Consider the following 22,481-nt stretch of genomic DNA (forward strand, 5'->3'; position numbering starts at 1 on the left):
TAGACTGTGCTAGGTTTCCTGTCTCCCACTTGGAGCTTCAGAAACAACATGGTAACAAAAAGACCAACTGCAGGCCACTCCTTGTTAGCTGTGCAATTGTAAGGCACTTTGCAACATCCTGAAGTAAAACGCAGCCCCGACCTTACAGAGCATCCCAGCAGGCTGGGTGCTGTTGCAGAGCCATCACGCCGTGCGGTGCTGGGGGCAGCTGGAGCTTTAGGAGAACGGTCGCTCTAAGGAGAAGATGTGAGTGGTGACAGTCAAGATGCAAGGTAGGCCCTCAATGTCTTTGCCCTAGGGTGGCTGTTCCCGTGTTACGGTTGGAGAAGTATCTTTATAGACATCAGCACACTCTTGATCATTAGACTGAGGTGCCTTAGAAAATGCTTTAGAAATGTCTTAGAAAAATCTTACGGAATACGTAGTCAGGTCACTTGGCTGAGTGTGAGGCAGAAAGCTGCAAGGGGAGGAATGGTCCTGGGTTTGTGAGTCCTGTTTGGGGAAGGTCCCCACCTCTGCAGGTGCAGCCCTGATGCTGGCCTCATGTGTTTTCCATGCTCAGCCAGCTGGGCTTTGGCTGGCAGCAGCCCCGCATGGGTATCATTTTCTCTGGCAAAGCACCCGGTGGTGGCCGTTGCTGCAGAGCTGCTGTGCTCCATCCCTGACGTGTGTGTACTTCACTGGTGGAAGGATCCTCATCTCTTGTGTTCCCCACAGGGCTTGATTAGTGCTGTTATTTATAGACTGGCTGATTAGTTTTCAATGTCTTATTGAGCCCGATGCTCCACACAGAGCTCAGTAATTATAGTTTTTTAAGAGGCTTGGGAAAAACTCCATTGCATTTCCTTCTTACCCTCAAACAACAACCCCAGAGCCCATGCAGACACTAATTAACGTTTTTTTGTCTCTGTGAGGTAAACCCCAAAGTAATGCATGCTGGCAAGCACAGGTTTCTCACTGGGCGAGGGGGAACACCCAAGCTGCTTACCCTCCTGCTGCTGGTAGCTGCTGATTGTGAGGGTCAGATCTGTGTGGATCCATATGGGAATGCCTGGAAGTGACTTACTTGGAAAGCTTTGCTCACAGCAGAGTTTGGGGTCTGTGTTGTCTCTTGCTTTCTTCACATGTTTTGAAAGCTTTTTTTTAAAAAAAAAAGAAAGAAAAAGGACCCTAAGCGCTGAAAGATCACTAGGCTGTGGTGACTGAGAAGCTGTAGGCACTTATTTATATCAGTTTCTCAGGCTGCTGAAAACTCTTTTTAATGTATTTGGCACAGAGGCAGTTTCCTAGTCCTAAAGATTGTTACTGGCTACTTCGGAGGTAGCTGACCAGAGAGGAGACAGGAGCAGCTTTACTTACTGCAGGAGTACAGCTGTTGTGTAGCCTGGGAGAGCCAAAGTCCACTCTTTAGGAAACAGGAAAGAAGACTGAGCCCTGCCAGAGTTGTGGTAGGAAAATTTCATTGCTTGTGTGAGGTGTCTCCTGTGAACGTGGCAAAGATCTTCTCCTGTGTCAGTATTTGCTTTCAAACAGGTTGAAACAGCACTCTGAGAATTGTCTCAAAGAAATCACCTTGACTTGCTGTTTTGGAGTTGTGATGAGGGTTATACACCGTGGCAGTTGGCAGCCCTTTGGGGGACATCCACATGCTGTTTCTGAAAGGCTCAGCACCTACATTGCCTCTCAAGATCAGCAGGAGCCACAGGCTTCGGCGCTTCTGCAGATATGGCCAGCCCCTGGTAGTGACCGACCAGTTCTGACGCGTGCAAGGGTTACCCCGAATCCATGAGGTATGGTCACAGCCAAGTGCCTGCTGTCCCCCTTAAACTAAGGTAGCATCACCCCAACATGGTACTGCCTGTGAAGGATCCTCGGGTAAACTGTATCATCCCTTCACAGCCCCATTAGCAAACCAGGGAGGTGAGGGATGGTAGTTCCCTGTGTGGGAAATGAGGCCTGATAGGGAGGTCAGGACTTGCCCCAGAGTTAAGACAAGTGCCTCTGCTGAGATCCTTTCTCCTCTAATGGGATCCTGCCACAGTGCTGTCAGTGAGACACCTCATCAGGCTTCAGCATGACACACGGCAGCCTTGCCACCAATTTCAGCTGTGCGTAAATGCTCCCAGGGGCTTCGTGGGGCCCCTTGCCACAGAGTCTCAGGGGCAGTGCTGCAGGGCAGAAGCGCAGTTCTTTGTGGCTGGGACCATCTCTCCAGTGTGTCCATACAAAGCCTTAAACAGAGGACTTTGTCCTCTAAACACTACGGCTGAGTATGTTTTGCTTACAAAATTGTATACCTATTTGTATATATATAAATATTGTTTAGGTACAGGCCTTTAAGCCCTCATCTGTAGCAGGCCTTCTGTCCTTTTGCTATCTTGCAGTGAAATCTCTAAAAATTAGTAATTTTTCATGGTAAACTTGGTAAGCAAAGAGCACTGAAGCAGTTAACGGTACTGGTGCTTCAGAGGGCTGCAGTAAAGGGGGTTGTGCTCCTGGTGTATAGCAAGGCTGGTCCGAGGGCAGGGAGGGGAATCTTTCTGTTTGATGAGAGGCTTGACATCATCTCAGAGGAGAGGGGTGGCAGAGACAAAGCGGAATGGGATTTGGCACGCGGAAAGAAAAGGCAGCTAAGGCAGGAGTTGGGGTAAAATTTGGGTGATGATAAGCAGAGCGAGCAAAAAGGCCGTTCCAGATCAGTCACTTCCCCTAATCTGGGTGAAAGTGCTGCTGCGCTTCCCTGGTATATCTCATCTGCAATGTGAGGCTTAACATTCCTGCCTGGCACGTGGGGGCTTGGGGAGGGAGCGTGGGGGAGGACCAAGCCGGACACAAAGACGGCTGGCCTCTCACCGGAATGGCATCCAAGCCATCTCAGCTATCCAAAGCCCCAGATGCCGGCATGTGCGCTCAGCCTGCAGCCCGCTAAGCACACAACAAGAGGCAATTACAGCGGACCTCGGGCCACCAGGGCCTGCGGCAGCCAAGGAACGCATGGAGGGGGTCCTTTCAGGCGCACTTTTATTCAGCGTGGGGGTTCCTTGAGCAAGCAGAAATTTCCAATCTCTCCTGCGTTTCAGTGCTAAAAATGGGAGCGAGTGGGAATACTGGATCGTTTCAGGCTCTCCCGTGCCTGGGGGAAGGAAGGAGCTGAAGTGGTGGTTATGCGATGTTTGTGTGACTTCTGCACGCGTGTGATGAAGCAGGGTAAATATTTGTTTGCTAACTTTGTGGAAATATCAGTAGAGGCAGGGAGAGGCTTTTTTTTCTTGCTGTCACTGTGTGGACCTTTCTCTTGGCTTTTGTCTTGGGTGTTCAGTGTTCCCTGAGCTTTCATAAGGTGGTTAAGTGTGGAAAGGGCATATCCCACAGTGGAACCCCTGAACTCCACACTTGGGGATTTAGAGTCCCAAAATGCAGATGTAGGGTAATGAGTTTTGTACCACGTACCGAGAAGCAGTGCCGTGGTATTGTGCAGCTTCTCCAAAATGGTTGTGAGGGGCACTCACAGGGGCTGAGTACTGCCTAGGTATAAAGGAGAGCAAAATTTCACTCTTGTAGCCTGCCTGGGCAATGACATAGAGAACAAAAGGGATACACGTGGCTTTCTGTGATATTTTCTTTGCATTTTTTAAAAACTAGACTGATACACCTGCCTTGCCCCCTGGGTCTGTGTATTGCCTTCTTCCCTAAAATCCTTATAGCATGTAGGATACAAGGGCTCAGCTTTTTGTGTGTCGATGTGTACATGGCCTTGGTTTCTTTTGACAGGGACACACATGCAGCAAAGGGATGCACTGACCTGTCTCCCAACCCACTCAGTCCGGACTGTGTGACCACTGACTTTCAGCCCAGCAAAACCACGTGGTCGGGAGGAGTTAAGTTACGGCTGAAGACCAGGTGAGGATGCATGTGTCTGTGTCCCTATCTGGTGTGTGTGTTTTGTGGATGCTGTTCTTGGAGAGCAGCTGGCAAACTCCACTTCCCTCTGCGGGAGTGAGGGCAGCAGTAATGCTGGAGTGAAGCAGAGCAAATCCCCAACATCTGCAGCATTAGGCAGTGGAAGAGGTTCAGAACGGTTTCTTAAACTCAAGCCCACCTTCTCCCAAGGCTTCCTTGCCCTCAGCACAGCAGCAGGGAAATGAATTCACCTTTTGGGCCTTGAGTCAAGCATCACCATTGCTGGATGTCAGTAACATCTACACAGGGCTGGGTGTAAAATCATTACTGCTTTGGCTGCCAGTATGCCTGAGAGTGATTCACTGAGGAGTGCTGGAAGATGTTTCCTTTCTCCTCAAACAGTTCTGTTAATGGTGGTAAAGGTCATCAGAGATGCTGAACCATATTTATGCTGGAGATACTTATCTCCACAAAAGTGGTGTAAGCCTGCCGTGGCTCCCCAGCTTTAAGGGCCTGGCTTTCCAAAACCACCTGGCTTCTTCCGAGTCTGTGAGTTTCAGTGGCAGTTTAGCATTCATGACAAGACTCCTGAGTGCCTAGCTGCATTTTAAAATGATTAAATGTCTTCAGAAGTGAGTTTCCTGAGTTGCTCTGGATCAGCCAGTGTTGTGGCAGAGCCTGGTTTCCTTCCTTTATCCATGCAGTTTAGGACCAAACGCTACAGCATTTACTCAGGCAAAGCTTTTGCTGGCATCAAAGAGCCTCTTATGTCAGTCAGATGGTAGTCTGGATGACCTCATAGATTTTTGTGTCTCAGTCTCCTGAGATTTGCACTGTGAAGTCAAAGCAGTGACTTTTATTGGCAACATTGCGTTCAGGCCAGACCTTGACTTACTCAAAGTCAAGAAGCTACGCCGATTTCCTATAGCTGGAGGAAATGTGGCCCAGTGCCTGTTAGTGAGAAGCTGAGAAGGGAATGCCACATGTGAAGTCACGTTCTGATCTTATCAGCAAGGATGCACTTTGGAGCAAACTCATTGACCTTAGTGAAGTTGCTCCAGCTTTTAGCCACTGCAAACAGTTATGGATGCTGGCCCTGCACAGCTTGGGTGGCTGCAAAAGAAGGAGGAAAGTCTCAGCTCATCCAGCGGTGTTTGTGTGTATAACCTCACCACATTTGTTTTGCTTTCCTCAAGATGAGGATTTGCACCGTAAGTTCTATCTCTCTCAGATAGAGCAGACTTTAGAGGCTGAAAAAGCTCTCCTCAAGCTAGTTTTACCAGGGAGAGATTTATCTCTGACTGGGGTGTGGGATTCTGCAGTTCCTGAGATATGTGACCCACAACAAACTTGGGAAAGGAGCCCCCATAGACCTACCACCTCCCTATAGCAATGAGTTATTCAGCAAATGCCCTCTGTAAATCTTGCTTGCCTGTCGATCTGGTAGCAGATCTTCGCAGAAGAGCCAAAGTTTATCATTTCACTTCGATTGATTTGTCTTTGGATACAGAGCCAATGTCTTGCTTTACTTTTCCGGCAGTGTTGGAGGCTGTGTCTGCATACCTTGGTGTAACTCAGGCTGAAGCTTTGGTTACAAACAGGAAGTTGCTTTAATGTATAAGAATTTGAGTGTGGGAGGGTATTTCAGATTCAGCGACCTTTGCTTTGGTCCTAACACCGGATGCAATTCCCCTGCATATTTGCTTTCTGCAGACTCTACCCTGGGCGATGAAGATGACAGGCTGTCAGCAGTCCTGAGCGGTTTTGGAAATTTTGGGTGATTAATTAATGTCCTTAGTCAAAGGGGAAATCCAGAGCTCAGGACTGGTTTCTCGGATGTTGCAGTTGAGCATCTATGGAAAGGAGCAGCACAGCACCTGTCTGCAGTTCACCCTCCAGACTGCACACTCAACAATTGCTCACTGAGGCTTGCCTCATTTCCTCCGATGTGCAAAGTAAACAAGGCCAGTGTGGTGTTGCAGCCAGCGCAGCCACATTACTGCAGCTCTACCGATCGATCGGTAAAGTGCAATCTGAGATGAGAAGGAGGGAAGAATTACATCTAGAAATCCAAATGCAGGGGTGTCTTTCACCAAAAAAATGTGTAGTATCAAAGTGATTAAAATTTTCCCTGGGGTCTCCCTCAGGGACAAGTCTGTTAGCTGTTCTGTGGCTTGAACTGTGTTAGATCACTACAGATCTGCTATTTCGCTCACCCCACTGGTGTAAGTCCCAGTGGCCAGCTATCCCACCCACTCCCTGCGGGAACAGTGGGAAGGTGAATTCCCAGCTAGGACTAAATCACCAGTTCACCTGACTAGCTAAAAGTTTAAACTCCCCTTGGTACTCTTTGTCTTTTTTTTTTCTTGCAAGCAGTCTGTTGTGAACAGACACATACACATACACACACACAAATGTATGCAGATACGTACATTTATTCAGTGCACACACCTAAAGGACCTTCTTCTTCTTTGCCATTTATCATTTCTATGTTAGCACTTTGGTGTTGAATTTATTGGCATTGCCTGTGATTTGTAGCCCTGTAACTCAGAGGAGAACCCAGCTACTGTCTGAGACGCTTACCCTGAAAATCCCCTTGGTTACCTGCCGTGACTCATTGTCCACGTTACATTTGGATAATCAGGCTCACAGGGCAGCATTTCTGCTGCCAGCCACAGAGTTCCTCCTAAGCACTGAACGAGACTAGGAAAACACATTCCTTCCATTGTTTCTAAGTCTCTCCTGTTGCAAGTTGCTGTGTGTTTGATATCAGGGTGCGAAAGAATCTAAGCTATGCTTGGTTTTCTGTCTTTTTAACTAATTTACTGACTGGGGAAGAATGAGGAAAAATTATTTGAATTAAGCCTGTTGGGCCAATTCATCAATATGGATAAATCAATGCAGCTTTCTGACTTCTGCAAAGCTGCAGGCAGGGAAAGTTGCTGCAGGGTCTGGCGGCTGAGATTTTCTGCTTGTGCTCTGAGAGATGATGGGAATGCCTGGAGAAGACAGGAAATAATAGGGTTCCTCTCAAAGACTCTAAGTCATTCAGCTCTCTTTTCCACATCTGTTCTTTCTTCCTCTTCTTCCAGCAAAGAAAACGGAGTAAAATTGTAGCAGGAAGAGGAAAGTGGCAGAGGATCTTTAATCCAGTGCTCACCAGCTCCTCATTCTAGCTTACACTTGCTCTAAGTACCAGGTAGGAGGCTGTCTTGGCTTCCACGTGTCTAAACTGGAGTCCTGTGTGAACGGTGCAGATGGGCTATCCTGGTGGCAAGTACCTTCTCAAAATAGAGATCTGAAATGCTCTTTATTTTGTAATTTAAATCATACTTATGATGTCAATTGGTAATGCTTTCTTTAAAAAAGAAAGCTGTCAGAAGATCCCAGTAAGACAAAGTCCTTGAATCCAGTAATCAACAAGAATGAAGCTTGTATACATCCCCTCTCACACAACAACCAAAGCTGCACCATTCCTGTTCAAGCCTGTTGTTTGGTTGGTGTCAGGGAATGGCAGTGGGACCCTTTCTTTGTGTAGGGCGAAGTCCTCAATCTAAATATTGCCTGTCAGACATATGCTGGGGCAGAGGGAAGGCGAGGCAGCAGCGCAGGGCCCGGTGCGTAGCAGTAGCGGTAGGCCCGGTGGGTGATTCCCTGTAAGTCACTTCACCTCTCAGGGCCTTTGTTTCCTTTTCTAGAAAATGGATAAATTCCCCTTTCTTAGATAAGACAGCCTGGGGGTTACCAAAGAATTGTGATAACACAGAGGTGTGACGTGCAAGACCAATAATCATTAATTACAGTGTTTGACTGTTCCTAAGTTCAACTAAGGAGTGACCGTTGCTCACAGCTGCCATCACCTCCAAGCAATCCCAGCGCTTCCTTCTGCAGCCTGGGGTGGAAAGTTTCTTTCAAGAAAAGCCATCTCTGGTCCTCTACAAACTGGCAAATTTTTCTGCAGCACTGGACGCTTTCATGTATCCTCAGTCGTCCGCACCTTGTCCCTTACTAGAGGCAGCATGATGGCCATTGTTGTGCCCTTGGTCATTCCTATCCACAGAATAATCTTTCTGCGCTGTTTTCCTCTGCCTACTTTTGCTGCCAGAGGGAGAAGAGGGACAGGCTATTTCCTGCAGGTGGAGTTGAGAAGAATGGTAGAAAAAAATCTGTATGTACATCCACATACGTGGCTGTCATCTCTGCTTTCACACAGGGCTTTTCTTTCCAGTGGTGTGGTAGGGAGTTTTCCCCAAAGAGTCGGTGATGGTAGTGGTAGGAAATCTGAACAGAAACCTCTTATTCTCTGCTTCCTCAGCCCAGAGAGACTTTAGGGAGCTCAATACCTGCCTCCCAGTTCTGACATGGTACTTGGGGCCTGGTCTGATGCAACCCAGACATCCCAAGTGATGCTCATCAAAGGGAAAAACCAAATAGCATCCAACATGTCAACTGGAAACAACATACAGACACAACATCTCCCTGTGCCACTGGGAGAGGGGCTGGAGGGAGAACTGAGGCCAGACTGGCCTGGGGGAGAGCCCTGAACTCAGCTGGGGTGTTTGTCTTACGGTGTTTCCTTTTATTGTTTTGATTTAAGACTGAGACTGTTAAAAAACTGTGAGATACTCTGAAGAGATTCTCTGGGTGGGGAGTTGCTCTTTAGAAGTTGTGAAGATGAACATATTGTAGAAAAGAGGGTTGTGAGAATATTCACACATTTCACCTAAGTGTTTTGAAGTGAGGGTTTTTTCAGTGTGATTTTTACTTAGGGAAGGTTTTAACCTGAGTGTCAAGAGGGGTGCGGGGTGTGACTCTGTTTCCTTTGTAGGTGAGCAGACACTCTTGCCCAAGATCCATGACATAAAATATCAGTTCATATACTTCACGTCTTTCTCAGGAGTCCTCCTTCTTTTTACTCAAAATTGCGAAGGGACAGAGCTCACTCTGGACCTCTCCTGCCCTAGAATTTACCAGAAGGGCTCTGTGAGCCTAAAAAGACAGATTCAGTGAAAGACACATCAAGCTGATGCCATTATGGTCCGACTTGGCCTCATCTGTTATGCTTATTTTTAGAACCATGACTGAACCTTAATTAAGAGCGACGTTGCTTTGAGTAGATTGTGGCCTCGCTCTGTCAAAATCCTAATAGGCTTCTGAGTGCTTTAGTTTTTCCTTCATCTCCTGCTTAATAGCTAGGCATAGGGACTGCAGCAGTGCCTTAGGATGTCTGCAGAATGTGTCCTCGTTCTGCTAGCACTCCTTTTAGATGTGACCATCTTACAGACAGGACCATACCAGTGAAAATTCAGATTGCAGGTTATGCTTTCTGTCGATGCCGGTACACAGTTGCCCTGGGAGGGTGCACATGAATTGCTGTGATCATGATCTCTCCATATAGAAAGAGCATACTGCACCCTGCAGTGGCGTATGGCTCAGGACATGCTACCTCTGCCAGATACTTTTTGTTAGTTTAGAAATATCACTAGCCTGAATCTTAACCCCTGCGAGGGTGACGTGGTAAGGATGGGCAGCTGCCTTCCTGGCTTTCTCTTTTGTGTCTCAGTGCCTGGGATGGGATCTGAGAGGCACAAGCTTTGCATTTTGTGTTCGAAACTTTCTTCTCTCCTACAGGAGGAGGATCTCTGCTGCACAGCCCTTGTCCCTTCCCACCTCCCAGATGAACAGGCCAAGCTATGGCTATCCCTTCCAGCTCCAGCAACCTCCCACACCTGGGCCACATGGCTGCTTGGGAAGAGCACATCCACAGGGACTGTGTTTGCCTGCAATAGCACAGAGCGACCCTCTTGGCCTTAGTTCTCTTCTCTATCTCTTCCCATTTTTCTTTGGCTCATTAACACCAGCAGCTAGTCAAAACCATCCCTGCAGGTCACAGGGAATGTGTCCCAGTGACCACTGCTCCTGCCTGCATCTGCAGGTGGATTCTGCACCTTGGGGAGAGATGCTCTTCTTGAAAGGTTTTGCTGCCTTTACCTTCAGAGTTCCCCATCTCAGCTAAGGAGGATTTTGAAGCTTGCTGGGACAGAGAAAAAATGAGCGCGAGGTCAGTGGTAGAAGAAGAATTGTTCACAAATGGTCTCTATTCAGCCATCTTGGGTGATGTGTTTGACAGATGTGAGACATGAAAACTTAACTCCCTGCAAGCTCTGTGGGCGTGTTGCAGTAGGGATAGATCAGTTTAGCGGGGCACTGATGACTCTAGTTGCTAATTGATCAACCACAACATCCCCTCCCTGGCTTTCACTCATGAGCTTTCTAAAAGGCTGAGTTACATCCTGTTACTGTCTGCAAGGATAAAATCCAGCCTGTTTCCTAAGAGAAGGTGCTTTCCTTGTGAAATCCTTCTCTTCTAGCTTCATCAGCTTGCTTTGATACTCTCCCACTAGGTCTAATCTGCACAGCAAGTATGTCCCATGATGTGCCCCAGGATCCTGCTCTGTGAAAGACCAGGATATGGCATGTGAGGGGAGGGAACTGCTTCCTTCCCACTCCTCATCCCAACACAGAAACCGGTCCCATAAACTGGGTATAATGACAGTCCCACTTGCAGTTCTTGTTACGGCAGCAGCACTTGGTATTGCTGTATTGCTGTGCTCCTCGGCGTCAGCCAAAGTGAGCTGCTGGCTGCTGGCAACCTGGAAGCTGCTGTCAGAAAGCTGGCACAGAGTAATCTGCAGGGATTTTTTGAACATCTTTTTCTTTCCCTCTTTTCTCTCCCCCTGAGGGGTGGGGGGGGGGGAAGTGCTCTACTTGGAGCTTTAGGGAAAGTAAAACTTTTCTAGGCAAACAGAAAAAATGAAAATGGCAATTTGAAGAACGTAGGTTGTTTGCTTTGGTTAGAGATGGTCCTGTGAGCTCTTGGAGGACACTGGGCTGGAGTACATTTGAATTGCAGAGCGCTCAGGTTCTACATATACTCTGGCATCGGTGAGGAACAGTATGTAAAGATTGGAAATAAGAATGAATACATTGTTCTGGATAGTTTGAGATTGTAACCTTGGAAAAAAGATAAATCAACCTTTCAGTTACACTGTGAATATAGCTTCAGATGGCTCTTCTATAGATGCTGATTCATTTGTAGAGTATAGAGTTATAGAGATAGTTATAAAGATATCTTTATAAAGTTCCATTACTGTTTTGCATACAATCCACAAAAATAATCTACAGGATTACAGAGAACGCACTCACCTCTTCCTAATAACGGAGAACTACAGATCTAAATGGTAGAGAGCCTCAGAAATGTTAGTATGGTACTTGCAGCCCAGACTGCATCAAGCCTTTGCCAGACTGCATTAGAGGAGGCTGCTAATGGCCAGTCACATTTTTGTCTGAAAATGCTGTGACTAGTATGCCAACAAGGCGCACCCAGATAACAGCAGCTGGACAAGATTAAAGACTATTCTTTTCCTTTTGGTTTTCCAGTTTACAGTGTGAATTTGGCAGTATCTGGTACGTAATCAGTGTTACAGCTGCCATGGAGCCTATTTAAATGCCAGTATTGCATCAAGGTCCACTGACTTCTCCAGGTATCTTCGCCCCAAGGCACTTGTCATGATGCCAACCTGACCTGGATGCCCAGGTTATCTGATCACTGGAGGTGTCCACGAGGAACCAGGAGTCTCTTTTCCAGCCTTGGCATTTACAACAGAGGGATCACTTTCTCTGTTATCTGAAGTGGAGAGTTTTTTAATAATAAGATTGTGCAGATGCTTTCACAAGTACGGTACAGGTGCAGTCCTTGAGGAACTAGTATAGGGATAAGGTGATGAGGTTGTTTTGTTGTTGTTGTTATTACATTTTTAAATCCTACAACCTCCTAGAGCAAAGTGTCAGCTCTTGGTCCTAGTTTTGCTAAACACAACTGAGCTACACCAAATTTATACCAGTTATAGATCTAATAATTTATTTGTCTTCACTCAAGTCAGAATTAGCTGCTGCATTTGCAAGTTTTATCACTTAGCCAATCTGTCTGAGATAATTCAGGTCCTGACATTGTGGACTTTACAAAAGCAGTTCTGCCCCACTTCCCAAAAACAGTTTAATCTTGCGCCGGTTCTTATTGCTTCCTGAAAGTTATGCTCTGCTGTAAAGCAAGTGTAACCAAAAGCTGTTGCAAGATGGGCAGAATAACTGTGTTCAGCTCCCTCTCCATCTGTAACGGGAGCTGTTCTCCTTTAAATGCTCTGGTGCTCGCTGTCATATTGCACTGCAGTTCCAGTCCTTTTCCCTAATTAGGCAATAATAATTATAAAATAAGCTTAAGGAAGTAGGGTGAAGCAAGGTGCTATTTTCAGGTGTTACAGAAGGCTGAAGGTAGGAACTTCTTGGTGTTCCCTGAATGCCCACACACAGGCACCGGCAGCACTGGCTGTGCCTTTCTTTACAGCCTCAGAGCGCTGTTTCAAGGAATCTTTCAACTGATTCAGTGGAGACTGGATTGGGCCCCCTGTTCTCTGCCTTTTGGTGCACGTGTGCACAGAGACCCTCTGTACTTCCATCTTGCCACCTCCTTGGAGATCACCTGTGTGAGTCTGCAACATGAGCTGGAGATCATGTGTACTGCAGCGCTTCCTCTCTTGGCTTAAGCTTGGCTAAGATTCAGTTACCCTTAATCCACATTTCCAGGATCAGGTAGGTGTGGAAACAATGCAAGGTTATCCCTCACTGAGCTGGTATGGCATGTCTTCTGACTTAAATTCACAGCTTTGCTGTCCATGTGTTGTATTATTACAAGGATATCCACCAAAAGGGTTTTAAATACCTGTGGCTCAGAAGATGGGCTATGCAGCTCCCTTGCAGCTTCTTACTGGTCAAATCAAGGGGTAACGTGCTTTGCTTGTGTCATTCAGCGTGCTTTCCCAAGCAAAAAAAGATAATACTGGAGGCTCATACTACTTGGTAGTACAAAGAGAATTTTTAAATCTCTGCAACAGAGAAGGCAAGAAAGCGGGTTATTCTTAAGAAACAGTTCTGTCAACTTCCCATCCGGCAGTGTTTAGCCTCCTTGTTTCTCTAGGCAAGGAGCTTAACAAAAGCGCGCTGTTTTAAACGCACCTACACATGTAATGGTAAAGCAGTGCTCAATTCAGCTCACCCTCTGTAAACCTCCAGTTCAGCTTTCCTTAAGACAATTCTGTCACAACAAATGCTAAAAGGAAAGAATACCCCTTTTCTTTCTTCTTTTAGCTGATGATGAGAGAATGACCTGTGCTTCTGCAATCTAAATGGAAAAACTACTGGTGAAATGGCTCTACCTCTCATTTTCTGCATATGCTTTTCCATGTCGTGGAACGTTGGCTGTTGCCAATGTTAACTTGTGCTAGTAGAGGATCTGACCCTAGCAATCTTTTTTTGCGTTGTACATTTCTCTGTATCATTTCTTTTCACAATCTTAGGCCGTCCTAGGAGAGTCCTCTTTCGGTGTCTGGTTTACATCTGCATAGGGCATTTTTATCTATTTACTTACTCATTCAGGACACGCTGTACTGTGAGATTTTCAGTGAGACAAACACTTTTAAAGACGTGTCATATCCTTCTCTTGCATTTATGCTTTATAGGTAGTCAAGGTTGTCCCGCAGGCTGTCTTATTTGGGACTTCAGTGGTACACAGGTCCGGTGCTGCTCCTCATTCTCACAGGAAGAGTTAGAAACTGTGGAGATGAGTACTACAGCAGGGGGAGAGATCCCCCATGGAAAGCAGGGGGAGGATGTGGCATGTTGAGGGTACTTGATTGCTAATCTCCTGCTTTGACTTTCCATTGCACCGTTATGTGCTTTAAATAAGGTTGTCGTTTGTTTTTTTTCTCCCAAAAGCTGATGGAGGCAGGTCTTAGCGTAGGTGACTGAAGCAGCCGAAGGGCAGCCGTGCTGTGCTGGGGCTACCGCACCCAAGCTCACAGGGGGGACAGCTGGCAGCCTGCAAGGCCCTGGGAGATGTGCAGGGTGCACATTGCTGGCACTTGGTTGTCATATCTCTCCTGCATTTTTGTCAGCGCTGAGGAGAGATCTAAACAGCATTGTGCGGGCTTCCACCCCCTCATGGTATTTGGTTCTTTAAATGACTTTGCCAGCCGTCACTTTAAAATGAAGGGAAGCTTTTGAGAAAAGTCCATCCGTAAGAATTACATGCAGCCGCCCTGCTTGGTGCATCCTGTGGGAGTCTGCATGCAGCCCAGCCTGTAAATTGATCCCTGGGAATGGGCCCCCAGGCTCGTCCCAGAGGGGTAAGGCTTCTGCTAGGAGGTAGAGGGGAAGACCCCCGCATTCAATGATAACCCGCTTGTCTGCCTGTGCCTGTTGCCTTGCAAAAATGAGGGGGAGTGTGTTGTGTGAATATGTCAGGAACAGTGTGTGATTAGTGCTTGATTCGCTTGGAAGAGACAAGAATGTAGCAGTGAAACAGAAGTGAACACCAGCAATTTTAAATGTGGCCGTCGGTGTTACTTCCCGTTCATCATCCTTGGAAGAGCTGGCCTGTTGCTAATGTGCAAAATCCTTCTGCTTTTACCTAGGCGGAGTGAAACTCCAGGCCGTCCTCACTCCTGGCATTCAACCAAACTTGCAGAGAACCAACCCGATCCCAGCATGATGCAAATATCTCAGGGTATGCTTGGAACCCCTTGGTATCAGTCCTACCACTCCAGGTAAGCACTATACAGCGGTGTTCCTGTGCCGCAAAGGCAGAGATGTAAAGCAGTGTGCGTTTTTAATTTAGCATCATTTGCCCTGTTTTCACATATCTCCCACAGGTGTAGAAATCTGGCTCCCAAGCTAGCGTGCCTCTAAACTAGTCCCCCAGTCCTATGTACTTCCTTGTTTCCAGTGTCATGCTGGCTTCAGGGAGGCTCTGCCGCATGTCCAAGGATGTACCCTGATGGTACTGACTACAAGATCAGGGCCTAAATCTAGAGCACAGGAGTGAAAGAAGGGGACAAAACATGTGGTGGAAAAATGTTACCAGTTGCCTCCATACAGCTGGACGGGTTTATAGACAGCCAGGGTTAGGATTAGAGTTAGGAAGGCTTCGGTTCCTGTTTGGTTAGCCAGATAAAGTACATGTGCTTTCCTCCATTAAGTGCTCTCTGAAGTGGCTAACAGCTAGGAAATGAATTGCTTTAAAAATCCCCCTTCCCACCAAGATGGGAGCTCACACTGTCAGGATGTTAATGCAGCTTTCTGCGGATCTGGATGCAGGAGCTGGAGCCCTGCTCTACATCCTGCGCACTGGCCCCATGTAGAAATGCAGTATGATTGTTTCCCCAGCAAAGAAAAAGAAATCCAAAGTCAAAATTAGCCTATTCAAAAAAAAGGGGGAGGGGAAGAAAAGGGTGTAGGTAGCAGGGCAACGGTGCCCATCAGCATAACTGAGCCGCTCTCAGGAGCAGCCGACAGAAGTGCATCACCAGTGATACTCCCAGGGTGAGAAGTTCAGTGAGGGATTTCCTGGGTTTGGCAATCACTTTCTGCAGGGGTCAGCTTTATCATAACTGTATGTGCATGGCTGTTTCTCTTAGAAGTTAGTGCAGTCGTTTATCAGTCCCCAAAAGGCTAAATTAGTAACCTTACTGCTGTTATAAGAAGGTCATATGAGGCACAGCTGGTTTTGGCTGCGTTTTGTAAACTCTCCTTATAGTAAACTATAAGCACCATGTGAGTTTTGTAAACTCTCCTTATAGCCACTGGGATTTAAACATTTCTTCTACAGGCGAGACTGAGCCTCGACAGAGGGGAGAAAACAGAACATTAAGAAAAGTGAGGAGATGGTTGCAGAAAAAAAACACGTTTGTCTCTGGCCTGTAGCACAGATGATGCTGTAGCATATTCATTTTCCACCGAGGGGCTTTGCTTCCCCGCTGCAGCTCCTGGCAGAGCCTTTGGCAGCTCGGCTCTGTCTCCTGGGTGCTTGAAGGGGAGCACGGGGAACATCTAGTGGCCAGCTGGCCAGGGCTGTGCTGGGCATTGCCAGGGAGATATTTATTTGAAACTAAAATAGAGTGGTTCATTTAAATGAGTAAACCAGCTCTATCCTGAGATTTGCCATATCTCTTTCTGCCTGTGTCTGTGTTCCTCTGCATCTCTCTGCAGAGCTGCTGCTTTTTCCCCTTGCAGGCAGGCTTCCTTCTGCCCTTCCTCATTCGTAGCACCCTCCTTCCACCCTGTCTGTCCCTTGGGCTTGTGGGTGTGAATCCAGCAGGGTGGAAGTGACCACGGCTGGGATACGATCCCAGCAAGCTTTAAGCTCTTCAGCAGGCACTTGTTAGGGAGGGGGTTACCCACAACACCTGCTGCCTCCTTGATTCCCAGGGCTGCCGTGCATCCCCAGCTCCCTCACTGCATGGAGCAGGTTTGGTTTTGTTACCCGGGTGGAGCACAGCATGCAGAAACAGAGTTTGCCTCTCCTTGTGCCAGCTGAGGCTGCAGCTTGCACTCTGGCAAACCCAGGCTCCTCTCTAGTCCTGCTTCCAGCTCTGAGCCTTGCACTGCTGCCCTTCGCGTGGGACAGCAGGCTTTCCTTTCCTGGTGCTTTCCTGTGGCTCTGCCAGGACGGTCCATGTAGTTGCACAAGCAACTAGAGAAAGCGGTATCTAAGGGAGGGGAGCTGGGAACAAAGGGAAGGAAAGTGAAATCCTCAGGCTATGCTCCCCCATCCTCAGTGTACCTGCTTGAATCTGGGAGGAGAGATTAGCCAGGGGAAACTCCACATACATTTGTGATATCCCCTTGTGAGGTGTAAAAAGAACTGTGGGCAGCACAAGGAGCTCCCTTTACACTGATAAATGTCTGAATATCCTTCATTTTGAGCACATCTCTGGTGGCCACGAGTCCTCTTGACACACATGTATCTCAGAGCAGGTGCCAAGGTGTACCTGCAGCTGCTGTGCTGCATGAGGAGGTGGCTGTGAAGACTTTTTGGGGCATTCTCAATCTGTTTCTGTTGTTGCACCCCCACTTGCCTCCACACACAAACACATGCATCTCTTCTCTGTCTTGTCAGTTTAGTTTTCTCGCAGCAAACAAACTATCCTTGGGGCAGCTGAATGTCCAGGAAGCCTGCCAGGGCATAGCCTTCATCTCCATAAAAAGAAATGAAATGGGGAAAAAAGAAAGAGATTAGATTCCCCCCCCTCCCCAGAATGCCTCTTGTGCTCCTCTCCTCCTCCTCAGTGGCGTCAGCACTCATTCAGCTTTCCAAGTGCTTTGGATAGGTTTGATGGGTGGGATTGATCCTCTCTGGCTCCAGGGATGCACTGTCTTTCCCTCCCACCCTTCTGTGGTAAATAAGAGCCATGTGTTGCAATGTCAAGCAGTTCCTCTTTGTGAACTGGGATGACTGCAAACAGGGGATGGAGCAAGGCCCAAATATGGGTTTTCATCTCAAAACTAAACAACTTCCTTCTGAGCTCACTTTATAAGTTGTTGTGCCTCTCCTCTGCTGACAGTGGGTTTTTACTCTTCTCTCGCTCTTCCCCAGCTCCTCGACCAGTGATCTCTCTGGCTTTGAGCATGGCTACCTGAGGAGAAGTCCTGATCAGTACAGTTCCCGGGGCAGCATGGAGAGCTTGGACCACTCCTCTGCTGGCTACCAGCCTTGTCACTTGTCCCCTGCCAAATCCAGCAACAGCATTGACCAGCTCTCGCACCTCCACAGCAAGAGAGACTCTGCCTACAGCTCCTTCTCCACCAACTCCAGCATCCCTGAGTATCCCGCTCCGTTGTTCAGCAAGGAGCACTCCTGCTCCACAGACAGCATGCAGTCCCGAGGTGGCCTGCAAGATGGGATGAGGCAAGCTGACATCAGGTATGTCAAGACAGTCTATGATGCCCAGCAAGGGATCTCCGAGGAGTATGAGGTGAAGTCCTCCGCCTTGCTTCCAAGCTGCGAGGGCCGGGCCTCGCTGGACGGTCGCAGCCATGGCAGACTCCACGGCTTCAGCCGGCACAACGCAGCTCCATCCTGGGCACAGCCTGGCCAGGGCTCCTTGGACAGCAAGAGCCAGCTGCCCAAGGGACCTCCCTTGCCTCCCACTCGCAGCGACAGCTACGCAGCCATCAGACATCACGAGAGGCCCAGCTCATGCACTGGCCTTGATCTGAACAAGCCTGGTCGCACCCAGCCAAAAGGGACCTGGCCACAGCTTGTCAGCACCCTACCCCAGGGGCCGCTGCTGAAAACCCCCTTTGGAGAAGGACATCTGCACACTGTGGTGGAGAAGAGTCCGGAGAGCAGCCCCACCATGAAGCCCAAACAGAGCTACTCCCAGCCAGCTCAACCAGGGCAGCCCCTGCTGCCTACTGGTGTCTACCCAGTACCTTCCCCAGAGCCGCACTACGCCCAGGTGCCCCAGCCTTCTGCAAGCAATAATGGGACGCTTTATCCAGCTCTGGCCAAAGAAAGTGGGTACCCTCCGCCTCTTCCAGTCTCTTACGACAAGGCCATAACCAGCAGCACCCCCCTGGGCTTTGATGAGAATGGAAACCAAAGCACTACAAACAGAGCAACCATCTTCTACCAGCCCCCAGCAGCTGAGAGAAAGCACGATGCTGCAGCAAAGCTTCTCCCACAAAAACCTCCTAGCCTGGCAGGCCCAGAAGTCTGCCTGACCACCTCGAGAAAGGAGGAGTTGTTACCCCCTTACAAGGTAGCACACAGCAACCGAGAGACCGCAAGTACTGTACAGGCCTCCAAACACATTTTTCAAGCTCCGCAGCCCCAGCTGAGGGATGCTAGTGAGAGAAAAACCCATTACCAGCCCAAAGAGGACTGGGCGGCTGAATCCCAGGAGGACAAAAATGGCAATGCACAGATAAATGAGAGAGACACTGCTGCTCACCACCAGTGGGGTCACAGCAAGCCCAAGCAGTATGGCTTCTCTTCCTTGCAGAACATCCCAGAGAGCTCGAGGAGGCAAAGCAGCTCCGAGCTAAAAGAGATGCAACCAGGTGAGGGTTATTCCAGCACCAAACTGTCCTTCTTGAGCAGCAGCAGTAAAGAGAAGGACCACAGGGGACAGGAGCACAAACAGTGGAGTGATGTGGACCCACAGGCCTTTGCGAGGCAGGAGGAGGAGGACACAAGCATCACTCCATTCCATGCTGCCGAGCCAAAGTGTGAAGAGCCCCCTTCTCCGCAGCAGCCAAAGACCTCTGATTTTGGGAGGAGTCGGCTTAGCTCTAGCAGCGCCCAAAGCTTTCCCTACGGCAAACCAGATGCCAGCAAGCCCCGCTGCTCGGTGCTGGAGAAGGTCAGCAAGTTTGAGCAGCGAGAACAAAGCAGTCACCGGCCCCAGAGTGCTGGGATTCCCAGCTTCGGTCAGCACTACGGGCCGAGCAGGACGAGCCAGCCCTCCAGCACAAGGTGCTCTCTGCACAGCCTGGAGGACATGCGGAGCAAGCTCCACGAGCCTGGCCAGCTGCCCAGTGAGCCAGGCAGGGTCTCCAGCCCCTCCATCAGGAATGGGAAGCTGGAAGAGGCTGACTGGCGCCCTGTAGAGCTGCGGATGGCAGCTTCAGTGAAGCAGGCAAGACCTAGCGAATACTACAGCCTGTGTCCTGAAAATGAGGTGCAAATAAAGGCGGCTCAGCTACCGAGAAGTAAAAGCACATTCCAGCTGGGAGGTGAGCCTGAGAAAGAGATCCTCTGGAAGGATAACGTCCAGGATGCCCACGGGTCGCAGCTGGACACACCATTTAACAGGGCCTACAGGAACAGCATTAAAGATGCTCAGTCCAGGGTGCTGAGGGCCACTTCCTTCCGTCGCATCAGCCCCCCGTTCGGGAGTGCACACAAGAGGATGACCCAGAGGCCTGCCTCGGCCCACGTGGGCACGAGGAGCATGGCAGCATCTCCCCACACCCCGAAGGAGAGGCACAGTATCACACCAACAGAAAGCAGCCTCTCTGCTCTGGACTACGCCAAGACACAGCACATCTTGCGCATCGGGGGCCGAAAGCGGCTGACAGCAGAGCAGAAGAAGCGGTCTTACTCAGAGCCAGAGAAGATGAATGAAGTGGGCATCTCTGATGGGGAGCCATCGCCCTTCTCCTTCCAGAAGAAAAGCATCCATTTTGTCTTCCCGGAGAATACAGTGGCTGACCGGCGTAAGATCTTTGAAAGGGACAGCAAAGCTTCTTCTACCGCCAGCCTCTCCAAGCCGGAGCTCAAGCAACTCCAGCAGAATGCCCTCGCCGACTACATCGAGCGCAAGACAGGGAGACGGCCATCCTCACAAGATATTGGACTGCTGAGGGAGCGCTCCCACAGCTCCTACCTACAGGCAGGTGGCCCAGACAGCCAGAGCCTTTCATCTGCCTCCAGCATGAATTCCCTCCAGGACCAGAACCTTTACCGCCGGAGGGAGTCCATAGAGCGGATATCCAGGACGGGGCGGATATCTTCTACCCTTCCTCCTGGGCTGATGGGCTGCTTCGATATGAGTGGAGATGAGAAGACAGGGCACCAGGACAGCTCGGTCATAAGCCGACCAAAACCAGAGAGGTGTCGGGATTACAGAGCCAAAGTGGAGCTCACCAGAGGCACACAGACAGACCCGCTGAGCATGCAGGGCCAGCCTCGCTACAGGAAGCAGGAGCAGGTCTTCGAAACACCCTCCACTGCCAGGAAATCTGGGAAATCAGTGTCTGTAGAAGACTTGCTTGATAGGTACGACAATCAGACAGTCCCTGTGCATGTACGTTCCAGATCATCTCCCACGGCAGATAAGAAACACCAGGTATGTGGAAGCCGGATTGTGTGTGCAGGCCAGCAGGGCTCTCTGAACCAGGGAATGAGGGGGGATGTCGGAGGACAGGCTGATGTTCAGTCACGGCAATTACTCCATTGGTTAGAATGAGGTTAAATGCATGTTGAGATAGAGACAGTTTATTGCATTTAAATTACCAACATGCTGTTTTAAATGCTTGCTGGCAGGGTACCGCTTCTGTTCAGCTTTTTTACTGCTGGGGCTATTTCAGCGATTTCAGTGCATATGCTGGTAGATGTGTGTGTGTTCTTGCTGCTGTGGACATCCCATCTGAGGTGTCCTGTTCTTACCTGTCAGCATCACCTGAGAAGCGCTGAGCACCTTTCTGGTGGGGTGTACCGTTAAGGTAGTGATAAGCTGTAGCTGCTGTTCTGCCTTGGCCCACTTCCCTGGTGCAAATTAGAGAAGATTAAAGGGTGCTTGAAATTGCCTTGGCTCCCACTGTGACTGACAGAGCTGGGAGATGCTCAGCAGAGGCGCGGCTAAGTAACTGTTACGTTTTGCCTCCGGCCCTGGAAGGAAACATTGCAGGGAAAACTTTGTGGAGACCCTGGCTGCTTTTTCCATGTCCCCTGCTTGGTGGTTGGGAACATTGCACTGATGTCACAAGTGGGGAATTCAACTGACTCTGATGATGGTAAATAGCAGAAACAGGCTAACTTCTTAAAGAACAACTGCCCAGATCAGCTTTTCAGCTGGCTGAAATCTGTTCAGACCTATTTAGGTAACTGCAGCTAATCGAGCTGCACAGATTTACAGCGGCGATGGGTCTGCTGCTGCATCGCTGTTTCCATGCCAGGCTCTATTCGTCACAGGGAGAGAGAGGAAACAACCAAAATGTGTGGACAGGCTCCTCACTGCAAATAGTCTGAGTGTTTGGACAGTCTCACATATTTACAGGGCAGCTGAGATCCAGGACATCTGCTACTCTTGCACTTGCTACCAGCCCAGAACAGATTATCTAGGTGCAACAAAGTGGTACTAAGTACTATAAAGGAGGGTCTGGGCAACATCTCAGAAACAAGCCCAACTGAGATGTGGGGGAAGGAGCCATCCTCCCAGACTTCTTGTGTGCTTCATTCTAAATGTCCTCCCTCAACAGACCTCGGATCCCACGCTACATTTTTAAATAGAGAGAATTAAAAAAGCAGCTTGTGAATATCAAGTGACCAGAATGCATTTCCATAACCACTCCCATCTCATCCCATCATCAGTATTTTTCCACACCAGGCAGGCATCAGACTCATCTGTGCAATTTTTCACACTTGCTGATCATGAAGCCTTGCATTCAGCAAGAGGACAGTCCTTAGAAAGAGTTAGGGTGAGGGCCAAGCTGCGACTCTCTCTGCCTCCTGAAACAGTGAGAGTGGCAACAAAACCAGGCATCCAGAAAGAGAAAAATCACCAAAATGTGCTTCTTAGTGACAGGTTGGACGATGAGCAGCCCTAATTCATTTTTACCCAGCCTACTCTCTCGGGCAGGGGACAGATAGGGGACAGCTCTTGAGATCCTAATTTCCCTCTTGCTGGCTCATTTTTAATCTTGCATATGTTCAGCAGCCAAACCAGGGTTTCTGTGTGTTGGAAGCTAACTCGAGGAAGATGATGAACAGCACTGCAGACCCGCTCACAGGGTCTTAGCTCAAGTGTAGAAGAGGGGAGAGAGCCCTTACTGCTGTTTCCCAGAGCAATTTGGCTGTATCCACTTCTGGAATGAGGATTTAGGCCCATAGGCATCAAGGGACTTGTGAAAATCCTGTTCTTACATCCTAATTCAAGAAAGCATGTTTGACTTCCAACATG

General features: G+C 48.9%; 1 protein-coding gene across 4 annotated transcripts in view; it reads left to right on the forward strand.

Annotated features, from left to right (window-relative positions):
- The window catches only part of SHROOM3 (shroom family member 3), a 52,153-nt gene that overhangs the window by 15,048 nt on the left and 14,624 nt on the right, over positions 1 to 22,481 (forward strand). For all 4 annotated transcript variants that reach the window (XM_056354934.1, XM_056354925.1, XM_056354939.1 and 1 more), the window contains exons 2-4: positions 3,772 to 3,900; positions 14,430 to 14,561; positions 17,390 to 20,648. In XM_056354934.1, the coding sequence (XP_056210909.1) occupies positions 14,503 to 14,561; positions 17,390 to 20,648 (3,318 nt within the window). In that variant the 5' untranslated portion in view covers positions 3,772 to 3,900; positions 14,430 to 14,502. The remainder of the gene's footprint in view (positions 1 to 3,771; positions 3,901 to 14,429; positions 14,562 to 17,389; positions 20,649 to 22,481) is intronic.

Source organism: Falco biarmicus, chromosome 1 (genome assembly GCF_023638135.1).
Source record: "Falco biarmicus isolate bFalBia1 chromosome 1, bFalBia1.pri, whole genome shotgun sequence".
Lineage (NCBI taxonomy): Eukaryota > Metazoa > Chordata > Aves > Falconiformes > Falconidae > Falco > Falco biarmicus.